The 16,017-nt window shown below is 52.5% G+C and overlaps 1 protein-coding gene across 2 annotated transcripts in view; it reads right to left on the reverse strand.

Annotated features, from left to right (window-relative positions):
- Positions 1-573: 573 nt before the first annotated feature.
- CRY2 (cryptochrome circadian regulator 2) overlaps positions 574-16,017 on the reverse strand; it is a 31,828-nt gene continuing 16,384 nt past the window's right edge. For both annotated transcript variants that reach the window (XM_007181123.3, XM_007181122.2), the window contains 7 exons: positions 13,069-13,209; positions 11,612-11,923; positions 11,244-11,395; positions 10,919-11,121; positions 10,500-10,592; positions 9,215-9,356; positions 574-2,820 (listed from right to left, as the gene is read on the reverse strand). In XM_007181123.3, the coding sequence (XP_007181185.1) occupies positions 9,217-9,356; positions 10,500-10,592; positions 10,919-11,121; positions 11,244-11,395; positions 11,612-11,923; positions 13,069-13,209 (1,041 nt within the window). In that variant the 3' untranslated portion in view covers positions 574-2,820; positions 9,215-9,216. The remainder of the gene's footprint in view (positions 2,821-9,214; positions 9,357-10,499; positions 10,593-10,918; positions 11,122-11,243; positions 11,396-11,611; positions 11,924-13,068; positions 13,210-16,017) is intronic.

Below are 16,017 nucleotides of genomic sequence, written 5' to 3' on the forward strand. Positions count from 1 at the left end.
CTAGACACCCTCACAGGAAAGCCCATGCACACCGTAGAGAGGGGCCGCTCTGGCCAGATGGCACGAGACAAAGTCAGCATCCAGGCTCTGGGCTCGTCTGTGGGCAGATCTGACTACGTGGCCAGAGCCAGAGGGCTTGCATCCCGTCTGCACCAAGCAGCTGAAGCTTACGTGGCTGAGTTGAGGTAAAGAATGGATTGAGGGCCTGGAGAGGGCCCTGCCATTGACTGATCCCCAGCCTGGGGGGTTTAAGTGGGCTGAGAGGCTGGGTCACTGCAGAACAGCACTCAGGAACCTCATCCTGGCCCTGGCAGGCTCTGTACCATTATGGCCGACTGACCTCCAACTCTGACCAAGCTCTGGAGTCTAGACCACTAGTTGCTCCAGTTGCTCAAGTAGGAGCCTCCCTGATCCTCCATCTCCCATCCACTCCTCCCTGCCACCTCCAAGGCGGGCGAGAGCCTCCTGGTTCAGCAGAACCAAGACGGTCTGGCCTAAGGCTTCATGCGGGCTAAGCCCCACTGCCTCCCAGTCCCCAGACCTCCCACAAAACTGACAACAGCACAACTCTGCTCAGACAGGATCAGACATTTATGAAACACATGAATAGTCACAAACAAACTGGGAGAAACACACCTTCCCAGCAATAGAAAATCTCTGTATAAAGTGCATTTGGCCTGCGACCATCTCCTCCCCATGCTGGCCCTTGGATCAGGATTTGGGGCAATGCTCTGCAGGAGCCCCCAGGGACACCTGGGCCAGGAGAGGGGAGGCATGAAGCGATTGTGGAGCTTCAGGCCACTGGATACACCCTCTCCTCACCCTGCCCCTCCCAGCTCCGGAGTGGACGCATGCCAGGGATGGTGGAGATGTAGGGGAAGGTGGTCCTCCCAACTTGTACCTTAGGGAAGAGAACCATCCTTAAATGGGCAGGAAAAGGGAATCAGCCTGACATTTGAAGGTGCTGCTAAATAAATACTGACTCTGGCCCTAAGCCCTCTGGCCTTCTCAGTTTCTCAGACTAGCCCTTCCAGGCTTGCTCTACTCTCCTTCTGGCAATAGCCCCCAATTCTCTTTCCTCTTGGCTGGGGCTAAGGGAACAGTGAAGCCCCCAACCCAATGCTGCAGAAAAAGCCATCACCGGTGCCCTGTTCTCCCCACATGATTATGGGACATTTCTAGTGAGGGTGACATACATACAACAGTTGGACTCTAAAGGCAGCTCTCTGGCTGAGAAAGGCTGAGGACGTCTCAGGAAGAAGCCTGTCGATGTGCTGGACAGATGCAGGAGGCAGGGGCCTGACCCAGGGTTCTGGTCCCAGGACAGAGGACAGTGAAGGGCAGGGCTGGGGCCAAGGGAATGAACAGCTCTGAGGCTGGGGAAGGTCACAGGGGAGGTAGAGAGGAGAAGGCCCAGAGGCCAGCTGAATGTTACGTGTGAGGACAACAATCCCAAGAGGAACTGGCCCCTCAGCTACACACACACACACACACACACACACACAGACACACACACACACACACACACACACACACTGTGGCTCAAGTGCAGGCCATGGGTGGAAGGAAGACTTGCTCCAGCTGACCGCACAGCCCTCCTTTTCATGGTGTCTTTCTCAGCACAGCCCCGACAGTGGGAGGCTGAGGTGGGAGGTACAGGCTGCCCCTAGAATGCAAGGCCTTGGCTTCTCTGGGTCACACCTCCCACCTGCTGCTTCCGGAAGGCTTGGTGCGCTGGGTGGGATCGCGGCTTGGGTCTTTCCCAACTGTCCCCGGCAGTCCACCTGCCTGGGTCTTTGATGTCCAGCTACTGGGAGAGCTGACGTGGCAGCGTGGGTGCTGACCAGCCCCGGGCAGGCTGAGGAAGCCTTCAGAGCGCAGACTAGAATGGCTCCCCTGGCTGGTGCCAGCTGGGCTCGGCGGCAGCACCGAGATGCCATGGAGTGTGGCGAGAGGAGCCAGGGGGCTTTCTACCACCAGCAACCTGGCCTCCTCCCGGTGGAGGCACTTGAGTCTCCAGTCAGCTTTGGGGCCGGCTCTCAGCTTCTGGGGAACAGGAGTGAGAGCCGGCCTTCTACTTGTAACCTCAGGTTTTGAGCCCCGAAGAGGGAGATGTCCTTCGCAGCTAACGTCTATGACACTGTGCATGCAGCGCTCCAGTCAGGCGCCTGGCTGTACTTCTGCACGATGATGCAAAGCTTCCAGATCTGTCTACAGCCTCGTGCTCAGTCCCAGCTCCCCAAGGAAGAGTCCGGAGAACCCAGTGGCAGGGAATTTTAAAATAAGAAGCCAGGCCAGGTGACTATGCCTGGACACCCCCGTCCCCTCCAGCCCGCCCAGGAACTCAGCAGAACCCTAGCTGCCTCTAGAATCCCACACTCTGGACAAGAGCCAGAAATGCTTCGCCCCTGCTCGGCAGTCTGACGTGAGGAAGGAGGGAGGGAGGGAGGGAGGGTTGGGGGGAAGATGCCAGGATCCCAGCTAAGGTCCCACCACTCTTCTATTCAGACAAGGCAGCTGGCTCACAGGGACAGGTCTGGGGTGAAAGTCACTGCCATGACCTCTAGCCTGGTGTCCAGAGGCTGAGGTAAGCTGCTACAGGTACTCCTCCAGCCCAGGCAGCGTTTGGAACCACAAGAGTGTAAACAGACGCATGCACACGCAAATAGGCGGGCCACTCCTTCCTCGGCACACACACACACACACACGCACACGCTTGCTCCATCTTGGGAGGTGATCAGCTGTTCTGCAGGTTGCACTCTGCTGCCACGGTGGCCGCTCGGGCACCCAGGCTTTGCTCACAGAGTCACGGCACTGCAGCTGAAAGAGAAAAACAAGGGCAAAAGGGAGCGTTCAGGAGGCTCTCAGTTGCCCAGGGACACGGCTCCTCCAGCTGCTTCTCTGGGGAACTGGGAAGAGCCCAGAGTACGGGCCACGGTACCTGCGACAAGGTTGTTGCTGGGATGCCAGCGGGTGCCTGAACACTGGCCCTCTGGGGTGCTGACGTGGACAAGCTGTCCCCCGCGGACCCTCTGGGCCTCCTCTGCCCCTTGCCTGAGAGCCGCAGAGGAGGGGGAGAAGGCCACGGACACTCACCTGAGGCCTTGGGTAACACTTGCTCAGATATGACAAGGGCAGTTTCTGAATCAAGGCACAGCGGCTGCTGCCAGAGATGGAGAATCAGAAAAAAATGGCTGGAAGAGAAGCCAGCCGGGACCAGTCATCTTGAAGATGAAGGCAATGACTGAGTTCACAATCAGCCGGTGAGCAAATTTCCACATGAGCAAATTTGCTCATCAGCCGGTGAGCAAATTTCTTCTGACACATGCGACCCTTTTCAGACAAATGTTAAATCTGAAGATTTTATCTGGATGATGATAATTTATCTAGAAGCTGGGAAAAATCAAGAGCAAACGTAGGAGTGGGTACCTGTAGGGGTCAGTACTGAGTGCCTCTTTAAAATATTTTCAACAATTTTCCCTTTAAGCTTGTACTATAATAACCTAGCCATATTTTTTCACTATGAATAAATATATTTGTTAAATATAAAGTGTACATATGTTTATTGAAACATGCTGATTGTGATATATATTTTATACATAGATCTCTCTCTGGCCCCTATTGTTAAGCCAAAGACATGACTATTCTTCTGAAACTGAAAATTTCAGGCTTGAAGAGTATACACAACAGGTCCTACCTACTACCTCCATTTCTCATGTTTTCTCCACCTTCAGGAATGGGGGAAGATAAAGAGTGCTTTAAGATTCCTTAGAACAAGGGCTCTTACTCTGGGGGTTCCTGGATCCTTAAGGGGTCCAAGGATAGGCTTAAGGGGCAGTCCACGAAGACCAGGAAGAGAAATGTGTACATTTCTCTGTGTGTGCAAATAGGTGCAATTTTCTGGGACGAGGTTCCATCCTTCATCAAACTCTTCAAAGCATGGGTAACCCAAAGAGGGTTTAAGAACTGATGCCTAAGCTTAGAAGATAAGGGGGTGAGGTGCAGTCAGGTGGCTATAATAATAACAATTCATTCAGACCTATGCTTACTTGGGTGTGGTCTAGCTATGGGGCAGACTCATGAAGGGAAGTGGCAGTGTCCTGGCCTCAGATAAGCTCCAGTGACCCACGACCCTCTATGATGGGTTCAAAAATCCAAACAGAAAACCAAGGTTTGGAAGAACCAGCTTACCCTTGTCTACAAAGCTAGTCAGAGGCCTGTTCAACTAGTTACTCAAGTTGCTCCATCAGCAGATAATTAGATGGTCCCTGTGCTGTTGTTCTCAAGCTAGGGCGTAAGTCTGCAGAAAAAGGGGGCTGGGGAAATCACATGAGGCCTTGCAGGAAAATAATGACAGCAGCACTAAAGGAAAGGGAAGAACAGCTAGGGGAGAGGCACTAGGGAAAAATCAACTCATAAAACATGCACTAAAAAAAAAAAAAATCAATCTCACAATTGTCCAACTCTTTCAACCTGTCATTAATACAAGAAGCAGAAGTGGCTGGAACATAGAATCAGTTAACGAGCGCCTCCCTCAGTGTGCTGATGTCAGTTAGGACGGCCCCCCTGGGTACCTGTGCCCTCACACCCTTTCCCACCCACTGGATGCTAACAAGAAACCCAAATCTGCAAGTCCACCCTTCCGCAGCTCCCAGCCCAGGAGGGGCGTGTGGATACCGTGCACGCGTGAGCATGTGTCAGCAGAGGAGATACAACAGCTCAAGGTCGGGAAGAAACTTTGTTTGGAGCCTGTAACCAGGTCTCAGAGGTCACCCCTCCCCACCACACAGGGTGAGTCACAGTGCCCAAGAGCTCGAGAGGGGCAGAGGGTTTGCTGCCAGCTCCCAGTTAGGAGCAGGGAAAGCCAGAGGTGCAGCTGGGCCTGGATGGGGTACAAAGCTGGGCTCTTAGCTCAGTCTCATTCCTCATGCCAACTACACGCTTGCCCTTCCTGCACCACAGAAATCACACGGCAAAGGGGAGGGGACGTCCATTAGTCAACAGCTACTTAGTAAGTGCCAGGAAAAGTGTGAGGGGATACCAGGTCCCAACTAACTTCCTGTCTCAGGAACTGAGAGACAGAGAGGTGAGAAGAACCTGTGTGAAGGCTCCCGGGCGGTAAGCAGCAGGGTTTCTGACCGCCACGCGGCCTCCGCTTCCACTGGGCGGCATTTTACAGATTGCCCAGTGCCTTTCACACACATTATTTCACGTAAGGAAGGATATACATGGAACAAATGTCAAAAAGACAATGAAGAGATTCCAGAAATCAGGTTTTCCTCAGTGAAGCCCCAGGGCTAACCGAGCTTGGGTGAACTCCGGCGGAGGAGGGGAAGAGGTGATCCTTGCCATGAACCTTTTATATTCAATGGGCTTCTCTCAACAGATCACCATGTACCAGCAGAAGGACAAATGGATCACGTGAACTGTTAAAGTAATTAGACCAATAAGAAAAATCTGTACACAATTCGAGCCTGATGGAATCCTGAGCAGTCAGCAGCTTTGGGGATTATGGGGAAGCAGCTGAAATGAGAGCTATTTGGCGCTGGCTTATTTTTCAGTTTAGTGAACACTGTACAATAACCAAATACAGAACAGATACTGATGTGGGTTTGAGGTAAACATGGAACCGATGGATATCAGGGTATGTTTTCCCACAAGATCAGTTTACATCATTGTCTGGCCCAGGCCTGAGGCATTAGAAATAACAGAATCACAAAACTATAGAGGCTGGAGCTAAACATGGCCGCAAAATGTCCATGATGGAGCCTTCAGGCTGGTAAAGAATGATTATTCACACCTTACAGCTAAAGCATCTCAGAAAGGTTATGAATCCTGCCCTAAGTCACACAACTAAAACTGACAGAGAGGAGAGGGGGAAGGGTCAATACGACTGTATCAACACAGGCCCTGTGGCCACTGCTCTGTGGTCCATCCAGCCCAGCGTGCTGGCCCTGACCGAAGTAACAATAACACGGTCAAAGACACCCTGAGAAGCACATGCAAGGTGGTAATGTGATTTCGCCTGCGTGGTGTGTTTTACTTATTCAAAGGCTTTTCACATATGGCTTTTCATTTTCTTTCCCCAGGGTGTGTGCTCGATGGGAAGGGCAGGTGACAAGATGCTATTATCACTGTTTTACTGATGAGGATGCTCCACATCTTTAGGCCCAGGCGCTGCCACCAGTACACAGCGAAGCACACGTTTCACTCAGAAACTCTTTTCCCTCAGGGTTTCCAAAGAACATGAGTATCTGTCCTGTCCTCTGACCTCCTGGTCCTCACTTCCAATCAATTAGCCATGATTAAGGGCTAAGCCTTGAGAATCAGTCCTTACGATCCCAATAGGCTGATGGCTATCTCCTGGACTACAAGGCAAGAGACCAGTGCTGACCTCTGCACCCTTGTAATGTCCACTTGGAATCACCACCACAGACTCTCAGCTGGCTCTCTCCCCCCACCATTTCTTCTTAGGTCCCAGCCCAATGCCTGGTTAATCTTCCAAAAATGCCAGTTTGATCATTCACTCTCCTGTTCCAAAATGCTCCTTAGTTCCCAGAGAGTACACCAAGGACTCCATCTGCCTGACATTTAAGACCCTCCATGATGAGACCCAACTGTAACCTTATGTTCTTCTAAAAAAATAATAATAACAATATCCATAATAATAATAATAGCTACCATTTTATTTATGAACTTATAAGGCAGGCACTGGGCTAAGTGCCCTGTATATTACGTAGAGAGTTATCGACCAGTATCTACACTTCCTAGCTAACAGAATCTGGATTTTGTTCAGCGGGTCATGGACGTGGCCCGGACAGTGTGTCAGGAATGGTCTAAGTCAGTGATTCTCAAAGTACAGTCCCAGAACAGCAGCATCATCAAACTGCTACGAACTTGTTAGAAATGCAAATTCTCAGGTTCCACCCCAGACCCACCGGATCCGAACCTCTGGGGGTGGGGCCCAGCCATCTGCGGCTTAACAAATCCTCTAGGGAATTCCACTGCCCACTCAGGCTGGAAATCAAGGGTCTAACCAATCGTGACAATCCAGATCCCTATTTCCCAGCTTTGGGGAGGCTTTGTGACTCAGTTCTGGCTCATGAGGCCAATGTGAAAAGCTGGGGAAGGGGTATCCTGGGAAAGCTTTTATTTTCTTGATGAAAAAGGAAGAGAGGCATCCCCTGACAACCCTCATAATATAAAACTGCAACCTCCACTGTGCCCCAAACTTTCTATCTTCTTACTCGACTTTATTTTTTCTTCATACCACTCAGGGCTTCTTGACACATGATGTATCTATTTGTTTACTGTCTGTCTCCTCCCACAAAGATGCACCCAAGAGGGAAGGGACTTTGTCAGTCTTGTTCACAACTATATCCAGTGCCTACAACGGTGTCTGGCAAATTGTGATCACTTGACATATGTTTATTGTATGAATGAGTGCAGCTGTCTCTGAGTTTCCTTCTCTTTCTTGCTTTGAACAAGGAGTTGATGGCTGAGGCTGTGGCAGCCACCTTGAGGCCAGGAAACAAGAGAATCTCAGAAAAACTGGCTCTGACACTGTTGAGCCACCAAACCAAAACTAGCAGCACCCAGCTCTGGGCCTTTTGTTCAGTAAGAAAACCAAATCCCTCTTTGTTTTAGACACAGTAGTCAGGTTTTCTGCAACTAGCAGCCCCACACATCCCTGACACATATATTTCATCATTTAATCCTTGCAGCAAGAACCTAATTTTTGGTGAGGAAACTGAGTCTCAGAGCGGTTAAGTAATTTGTACAAGATCATGTAATCATTCAGCTGTTTTTCTTGTTGGAAATGCTCTCCTTGCTGTCTAAATCCAGTTCATCTTTTGGGTCCCCTAGGGTAACCTTCTGTGTTGTACTCCCTGATCACTCTGGCCCACCGATAACTGTCTTGTGATAAGCTGGTAGAGTCTGTATCATTTGTCCAGGAATTACAGGTTATTTGTTTTGTTTTTCTAAGCAGACTATTAAACCCTTGCAGATGGGCATCGTATCACATTTTCTATGTCTTATGCTCCCCTTCCTCACACACTTCCTGGCAACAGTTTCAAGATGAATTGGATGCCATTACCTCTGAGGAACCATGACCCAGACATTTAACCTCTCTGTTCTTTAATCTTCTCACCTGAAAGTCAGAGTATCACCCTGGAAAGTTCCAGGTTTGTAAGACAGAATGAACTTTGCTTAGTACCACAGAGTTAAGAGGCAACTAAGAGAAGAGTACCTAAGGTTGCCGGTACTCCCAGAACAAGATAACAAATCTGTGCATCTGCAACGTCTGAGACAAAGAGCCTAGTAAAGAAAAGGGCACAAGCATCAAACACTCGCCGTATCACCGGCACTCAAGTCTAGACATGCAAACCAGATGGCCTCACCTGGCTTGAAGTAGAAGGGTTTAGAAAAAAGAATTGGCTCCGTGGAGAACATCACCCTCCAACCTAATGATGCAGACATGGCACATAAGGAACAGCCCGAGATGATGACTGAAAAGGGACAGTAATTTATATCTCCCCCAGAAAGGCATAAAAGGCCCTTCTTGCTCTGGGGAAGGAAGAGCCAGGTTTTTGTTTTTGTTTTTTGAGACATTCAGGGGGCTTTCAAGGAAGATGAGCGCTGCCAGGGAAGTGCAGAGCTGAAGCCACAAGAAAGGCACGAATGGAGGAGTGGCTGTAAGAGGCACAGGTGATAGGGAGCCTGGGTCTTCTGGTCCTCAGGTGGGGCTGGGCTAAGTGAGCCTCCAAACGTCCCTAAGCCTGAATTCTGAAGGTAAGTGCTGCCCTCTGCTGGCCAGCCTACAGGACACAGCCTGTCGGGGCGATGGCAGAGGGGCCTGGAGCACCCCCAGACCCTGCCCTGGGACTCTTTCTCCCACAGCTTCACATCGGGTCTCTGCTTTCTTTTTCTGGATTTGGCTCACTTTGATAGGTAGCAAGAGTCAAACTTTTTTTTCTCTTAGCTGGCAAAGAAAGAACAAGGCTTTATCTTTAAATTCTCTTTTTAGTATTAGAAGGTATAGAAGTCAGGATGGTAGAATTTGAGCTGAAACCCTAGAAAAGCACCCAGTCCCTAGCAGGTTTTAATCTAGTTTGTGGGTTTTAGCCTTCAGCTGGCAGGGCAGCTCTCCACACTCACCCCACCTCTCTCCCACGCCCGTCCCTGAGGCTGACTCTCAGCTGCTGTCACTCACTCTCAGACATCCTTGCTCGGCAGCTCCGAGGGGGGCAACCCTGCCACCCTGGCCCGTTTGCTGAGCTCTTCACCAGGTGGCTCCTCCGCTGCTCCCAGCTTGCGTTTGGGGGACGCTGGGCCACTGGGTAGTGGTCTTGGGCCTGTAGGGAGGCAGGTCAAAGTGTCACACAGACGCGCGTGGAGCCAAGAGGACGCTCAGCTGGGCAGCAGCAGCTCTCCGGGGGCAGGGGCCTGCCCATCAATGCAGCCAGCATGCTGCTTCTCAGACCTGCCCCGTGGCCGTCCTTTCAGCAGTGACTCTGCCTGGAAACATCCAAGGAGAGCATAAGCAGGCCTGCTGGCAGTACAGCCAGCTTTTGGGCCCCAAATCGCACGGGCTCCAGGCCAGAGACTGATCTGGCCTGTCTGCCATCCTTGCGCTGAAGGTGAGGCATTCCCTCTGTAACTGGCCTCCTGAAGCCGGAATAAGCAGTGCCCTCACCTGGGGAGCCAACCTGGCTGGGCAAACGAGAAACCAGAAAAAGCCCTGACGTTCTTGCCGGTCTGAGCTTGCTCATCTTCGTCCCGGGGCCGAAGGGCAGAGGTTAAGAACGCAGCAAGGCCATCTACTCCTCTCCCGCCACCTGCCTGGACAACTACAGTCGCCTCCTTTCCGGCCTCCCTATACTCGGGGGCACTTGCCCACACTGTGCCCTCCACACAGCAGGCAGAGTGAGCTTTTTAAAATATAAACCAGGTCATGCCTCTGCCCTGCTGACCCCCGTCAGTGCCTCCTCCCTGCACTGACAACAGAACCCCGATCCCCCTCGTGGACGCTGAGTCTACACGCTGCTACTCCTGCTGTGTCCGTCCTCCTCTCATTCCAGCTCCTCACTCAGAACACACCAGCCCCACTGGCCGCCCTCCTCTCCTTCCTGGAATGGGTAAGCTTGTTTCCATCTCTGGGTCTTTTCTTGCTATTCCCTTTGCCTGGAATGCTCTTCCCCCTGTTCTTAGAAGGCTGGCTCTGCTCACTACATGGGGCCCTGGTACTACATCTAAAGTAACCCCCTTCCCCAGCCCTCTTTTATCAGGTCACTCGACTTTATTTTCCCCCAAAGCACTTGCTATCTGACATGATTTTGCACAGCTCCTTTACCATCTGTCTCCCCAGGTGGAATACAAGTTCTATCGGGGCATAACTTGGTTCTGGCCTCCATCCTCAGCCCTCAGTGACTGAAGTGGTAGTAGCTCTGCAGTGCCCTCGGGGTGGGCACAGGCCACGGGAGGCCAGCTGTACTTACCTGCACTGCTCATGCTCCCAGCCTGGCTCGAGCTGGGCTCTGCCACTGGATTGCTGAGGTCTTCCATACAGGAAGGGACAGACGCCAGCAGACCTGGGAAAGAGGTAGGGGAGTAATCAGAATGCAATCTCACAGGACCGTACAGGGCCCCAGGGCAGGTAGGTACAAGGCAGGGGGTGCTGGGCCATGACATCAAGGTTCCATCGCTTCCCACTGGCCGCAACTAATTCAGAGAGGCCTGATCCAGCCCAGCCTGTGTGGTCTGTGCCCGGGAAGTCAAGTCAACAGCCTGGAAGACAGCGCTCGGCAGCCTCCCTTTGCAAACATCTGGGAATCTCTGTCTACGCCCCCTGAGCCTGTAGGTGTTGTCCTTCCCTTTGGGGAACTAGGGGGTGGCAGTGGGAGTAGGGGCTCCTTACAGAGTCCCCGGTAGCGGGAGAGCTGCTGGTAAATCTGCTTCATCCGCTCAATGTTGAGCCGGCTGGTCTCGGCATGGTTGACGATGGGCCGTGGGTAGTCCACACCAATGATGCACTTGGCTGCCTTCTGAATTGACTCTGGGGCATTCCAGGGCTCATAGATGTATCGAGAGGGGAACCCTTTCAATTTGGGCAGGTATCGCCTGAAACGTACACACCAGATGACCCATCAGCACGCTGGGAGGCTCCTTCAAAGGCCAAGCATATCTCACCCTAGGGGGAAGCCACGGTGGTCAGAAACCAGAGAGCTGGTCTGCATCCTCACCTGATGTAGTCTCCACTGGGGTCCGTGCGGCGGCCAAAGCCCACCGGGCAGTAGCAGTGGAAGAACTGTTGGAAGAAAGCACTGCAGGACAGCCACATCCAGCTGCCTGCGTTCACGCTGAAGTCTGCGTCCAGGAGCAGCTCGTCAAATACCTAGATGCAGGGAGGGTGGGACAATCAGCCTCCTTGGGGACCTACGGCCATGGTTCCCCCCAAGTCACCACACACCCTGTGGAGAAGGGAGCCAAAGCCTTCTGCTGAGGGCAAGCCAAGAAGGATCTGGAGGGGATCTCCTGGACCCAGGGCTCCCAGCCCATCCCCCAGCCCAAAAGGGGGCTGCCCTGGGCTGCCCGCTGAGAGACCACTCACCCGGACCCCGCTCTCCCAGCTGACCCAGAGGTCCCCGCGCGTGAGGAAGCAGGCCACGGCGTGCCGGGCCAGATGGTGGATCCAGCCCTCCTGCCTCAGTTGGGTCATGATGGCGTCAATCCAAGGGAAGCCCGTCTTGCCCTCGGCCCACTTGGCCAGGGCCTCGGGGTTGCGATCCCAGGGGATCTGGATGCAGATGGGGTTCCCCTCCATGCGGTCAAACCTGGGGTTGTTGGTGGCCGCCGTGTAAAAGAACTCTCGCCACAGGAGTTGCCCAAACAGGGAGAGCGGGGGGGTGCTGCTCCGCTTCACCTGGTGGGGTGGGACAGCACGTGGATGCAAACGCTTGCCCAGCTACCAGCGCCGTGCCCCTCAGGACTGCCCCACAAAGGAATCTGGAGCTGCCATGAACTTGGTGGCTCCAAAGCCCCTAGATGCGTGGAGGGACCCTGCCCCAGGAGAAGCGGCAGGGCGTGCTGCAGACTGAACCCTGGGCCCTGGCTGTGCCCACTACCGCTCTGAGCCCTGAGGGTAGCTGCGGAGCAGCAGGCAGTGGAAAGGGATAGCGCTGCCGGCCTCTGTGCTGGGAACCAAACTCCCAAACACTGGTCATGATCCTCGTCCTCGACGGTCCCTGTTGGGCTCCACTTTCTAAAACGTCAAAGTAACTTTTCTCATCAGCACACGTGAAAAATGCTCAGTCTAGATTTTGGTTAAATAAGTTATGCCCAACAGCCTGGATATGGGGCCATGAAAGAATTAAGACATCAGACTGCCAAGCAAATAATAATCTTCCTAAAATCACAAGATTACCCACCAGGCTGGCAAAGTTACCCCGTGCCACAAAATCCGGATATTGGCAAGAATGAGGAAACAACGTGAAACAATGCAGACGCAAGGATGAATCTGATGAATCTGAATAGCTGGATGTGTTGTCCTCTCTCCTCCTGGGGGTGGGTGCATTACTACAGGGCTATCCACCTATTGTCCGTATCCAGCCCTGCATTCAGCCCTCCGGGTCATTTCCTCATCACTGATGGGCAACTGCCGCTCCTAGGCTCCCCTGTACATGCTCTGGACACAGCCCCATAGAGGGCTGCTGGGCTCTTCACCTTAGAACTGGCACCAGCCTCAGCCTCCCTGCCTCCCACCCTGACTGCTCGGCCCCCAGCCACCTGCTGCCAGCAGAACGGCCACCTCTGGGGTCACACCCTGAGGTCGGCTTTTCTGCCTGCTCTGCTCCACTTGAGAACCTGGATTTTGTTTAGATCAGCAGTTTGGGCTGTGCTTGGCTCTGCCACCTCTCGGATGTGGCTTCTTCCACACCTTCTCTGGACAGTACGCACACTTGAGCCAGAGGGAAGGCCTCTCTTCAGGGTAACTGACCGGCCCAGAAGGCCCTGGTGTCCTCTTGGCTGCAACCGGGGGCGGGCTCCGCCGCCCTCACTGCCCCTTACCTTTTTGTACAGGTCCCACAGGCGGTAGTAGAAGAGGCGGCAGGAGAGGCAGCCGAAGCGCAGGTAGGGGCTCAGGCCCGTGGGGCTGGCCAGCAGGGAGTTGGCATTCATGCGGGGTCTCTCATAGTTGGCAACCCAGGCCTGCAGCAGAAAGAGAAGGCAAAGGAAGGACAGACCTGGATGCTTCAGAGGAGAAAACCTGAGGCACCAGCTAGTTAAGGAATCTGCCTACGGTCGCAGACCAGAAAGCCAAAGAGCCAGGATGAGACCCTGCGCACGTCCTGCTACTTCACGCTGGCAGAATTTTTGATGGAATCACCACCAATCAAACAATGAGGCCCAAGTTCTTGTCCTGACTCTGTTTAATTTGTGCTATGAGCATAAGTTATTTAGTCCCTCAGCTACTTGTTTATTAAATGAGAACAAAATTTCCCACCTCCTGGGGATGAACTAAAATGATGGAAATGAAAGTTTCTGAAAGCACTGAAGGGTCTGTGATTCTACGGAAGAAAGGAAAAAGGGCGTCTACATTACAGAGGAAGATCTCCCTCCCTCAGTCCCTGCTCTGTCCCAGGGGCCCTGAGGCTGCTGCTACACGGTGGCTACCCAGGCACTTCTCCCCACTGTTCAACAGCGCCGAGAAACCCATTCCTGGAAACCCACAGAGTCATTCATTGCTGGGGCCACTTGTCATACAGTATCATTGGCTTTGTTTTTATCATCAGTTGCTGCCGGCAGAGTGCTTTATCTCCACAACTCACTGACACCTGTGTTCTCTCATTTGCTCTTAACAATCCTCTGAGGCAGCATTTGTCATTACCTCCTTTTGCAAACGAGGAAAGGAAGCTCAAGGTGTTATGTGACTCTTCTGAGGTTACAGAGGTGTTAAGAGACAGAGCTGGAGGGACTGACTCCAGATTCCAGTCTTTTTCCACTACCTCTAATAACCATTTTCTCTTTCTCGACTCCTAATGCCCTCTTTCTCTTCGTGATGACTATTTCACAAACTTCACGCCCTCTTTATTCTTTTTTTGGCCGCACTGCTTGGCATGCGGAACTTCCCCAACCAGGGATCGAACCCACAGCCCCTTCAGTGGGAGTGCGGAGTCTTAACCACTGGATCACCAGGGAAGTCCTTTACACCCTCTTTAGACCTCCTATTGCATACTTCCCCACCACCCTTCAGCAGATGACCTTCCTTCCTTATGATAAGGAAATGGAAGCCATCAGGTAGGAAACACCTCAACTTTTAGCCACCATATCTACAAACTCACCTGCCTCCCCATCTACCCCCTGCCCCTCCTGTGACCCTGCCCAAGGCTAAGGCCTCCACCTGGCTCTGGATCCCTCCCCTCTTCCTTCTCTTGCACATTCCATCTCTCCCTCTCTTCCATGTTCACTCCAAGAACATTGGGAAAATGATCTTGTTTCGTTGCAAACAAAACAAAACAAAAAGAACTTCTAGTCACCCTGCGGACTTCTCCCCTTGGGTCCTCTTTCCTCCCTTCACAGCCAGCCTCTCTCCATTTCCTCACGCCCACCTCCACTTCTGCCTTCACCACTCCCACCAGAGTCTCTGAGATGTCCATGCCACTGAATCCTGTAGGCGTTTTCTGTCCTTGTATTTTTGGACTTCCCAGCAGCACTTCACCCTGCTGACTGCTCCCTGTCTCCATACCCACCATTCTGTTGGCTCCTGGTTGCCATCAGCTGGTTGGCTGTTCTTGGTGTTTCACCAGCTCCACCACCCCTCCCAACTCCTTAAGTGTTGGCATCCCAGGGCTCTGTCCTAGGTCCCTTCTACTCAACTGTGTTCCTGCGTGAGTTCATCCAGTCCCGAGGCTCCCAAGACAATTCCTTTGCAGACGATCACCATGTCTGTAGCTCTGGCCCAGACTGCTCACCTAGACTCCCAAGTCACTCCATCCAACTCCCTGCTAGAGATCTCTACTTGATTGCCTTTCAGGCACCTCCAGGGTAGCAGGCTCTTTTCTTTAAACCACCCTTCCATTGGCATTCCCCATCTCAAAAACTGCACTGTCACCCACCTCGTTGCCCAAGCCAAAAGCCTGGCCGTCACCTTTGACTCCTTGCTCACCAGGTCCTGTCACTCCTACTGTCCAAGTGTTTCTCTAATCTGTCCTTTTCTTTCCATTCCCTATTGCCACCAACCTGGTTTAGGCTAAGATTGTATCTATACTGCACAACTGTGACAGCCTCCTAAGTGACCTCTCTGCATCAATTCTTGTCCCCCCTAATCCACCCTCCACACTGGGAGCAGAGTGATTCTTTAAAATGCCTGTCCCTGAGGACAATACATGCGCTGGGCTTCCTGCTGTTCTTAGGCTAGAGTCCCAAATCCTAAACATGGCTTACAAGCACCCCACAGTGGCCCCATCTTTCTAGCTTCCTTCCTCACCACTCTTCTTTAAGCACCATGCTCTTGCTAGCCTTTACACATGCAGCTCCCTTGGCTGGAGTGCTGCCTTCCTTTCCACTCACCTTTCCTTGGTTAATTTTGACTCTTCCTTCAAGTCTCAACCTAAAGGCCACCTCCTCGGCAGGTGATCTCTCAGGTGTTGGTTAAGTACCTCTAACAGACGCGAGGTATATTTACCTGCTCACATCCTTGGCCCACCTCTCTTGGAAAATCTTTTTATTTTAAGTGAAACACAGATACAGAAACCACACAGATGTGGGGCTTAACAAATTATTCTAAGGCAAACATCTGTGCAACCACCGCCAAAGTTCAAGAATCAGTACTTTGCCAGCCACCCCAGAAGCCCATCTATGTGCTCATCCCAGTCACGGCCCCTACCCTGCCCCGTAAGTGACCACTTGCCCAACTTTTATAATAATCACTTTCCTGGGACTTCCCTGGTGGCGCAGTGGTTAAGAATCCGTCTGCCAATGCAGGGGACATGGGTTCGAGCCCTGGTCCGGGAAGAT

Source organism: Balaenoptera acutorostrata, chromosome 9 (assembly GCF_949987535.1).
Source record: "Balaenoptera acutorostrata chromosome 9, mBalAcu1.1, whole genome shotgun sequence".
NCBI lineage: Eukaryota > Metazoa > Chordata > Mammalia > Artiodactyla > Balaenopteridae > Balaenoptera > Balaenoptera acutorostrata.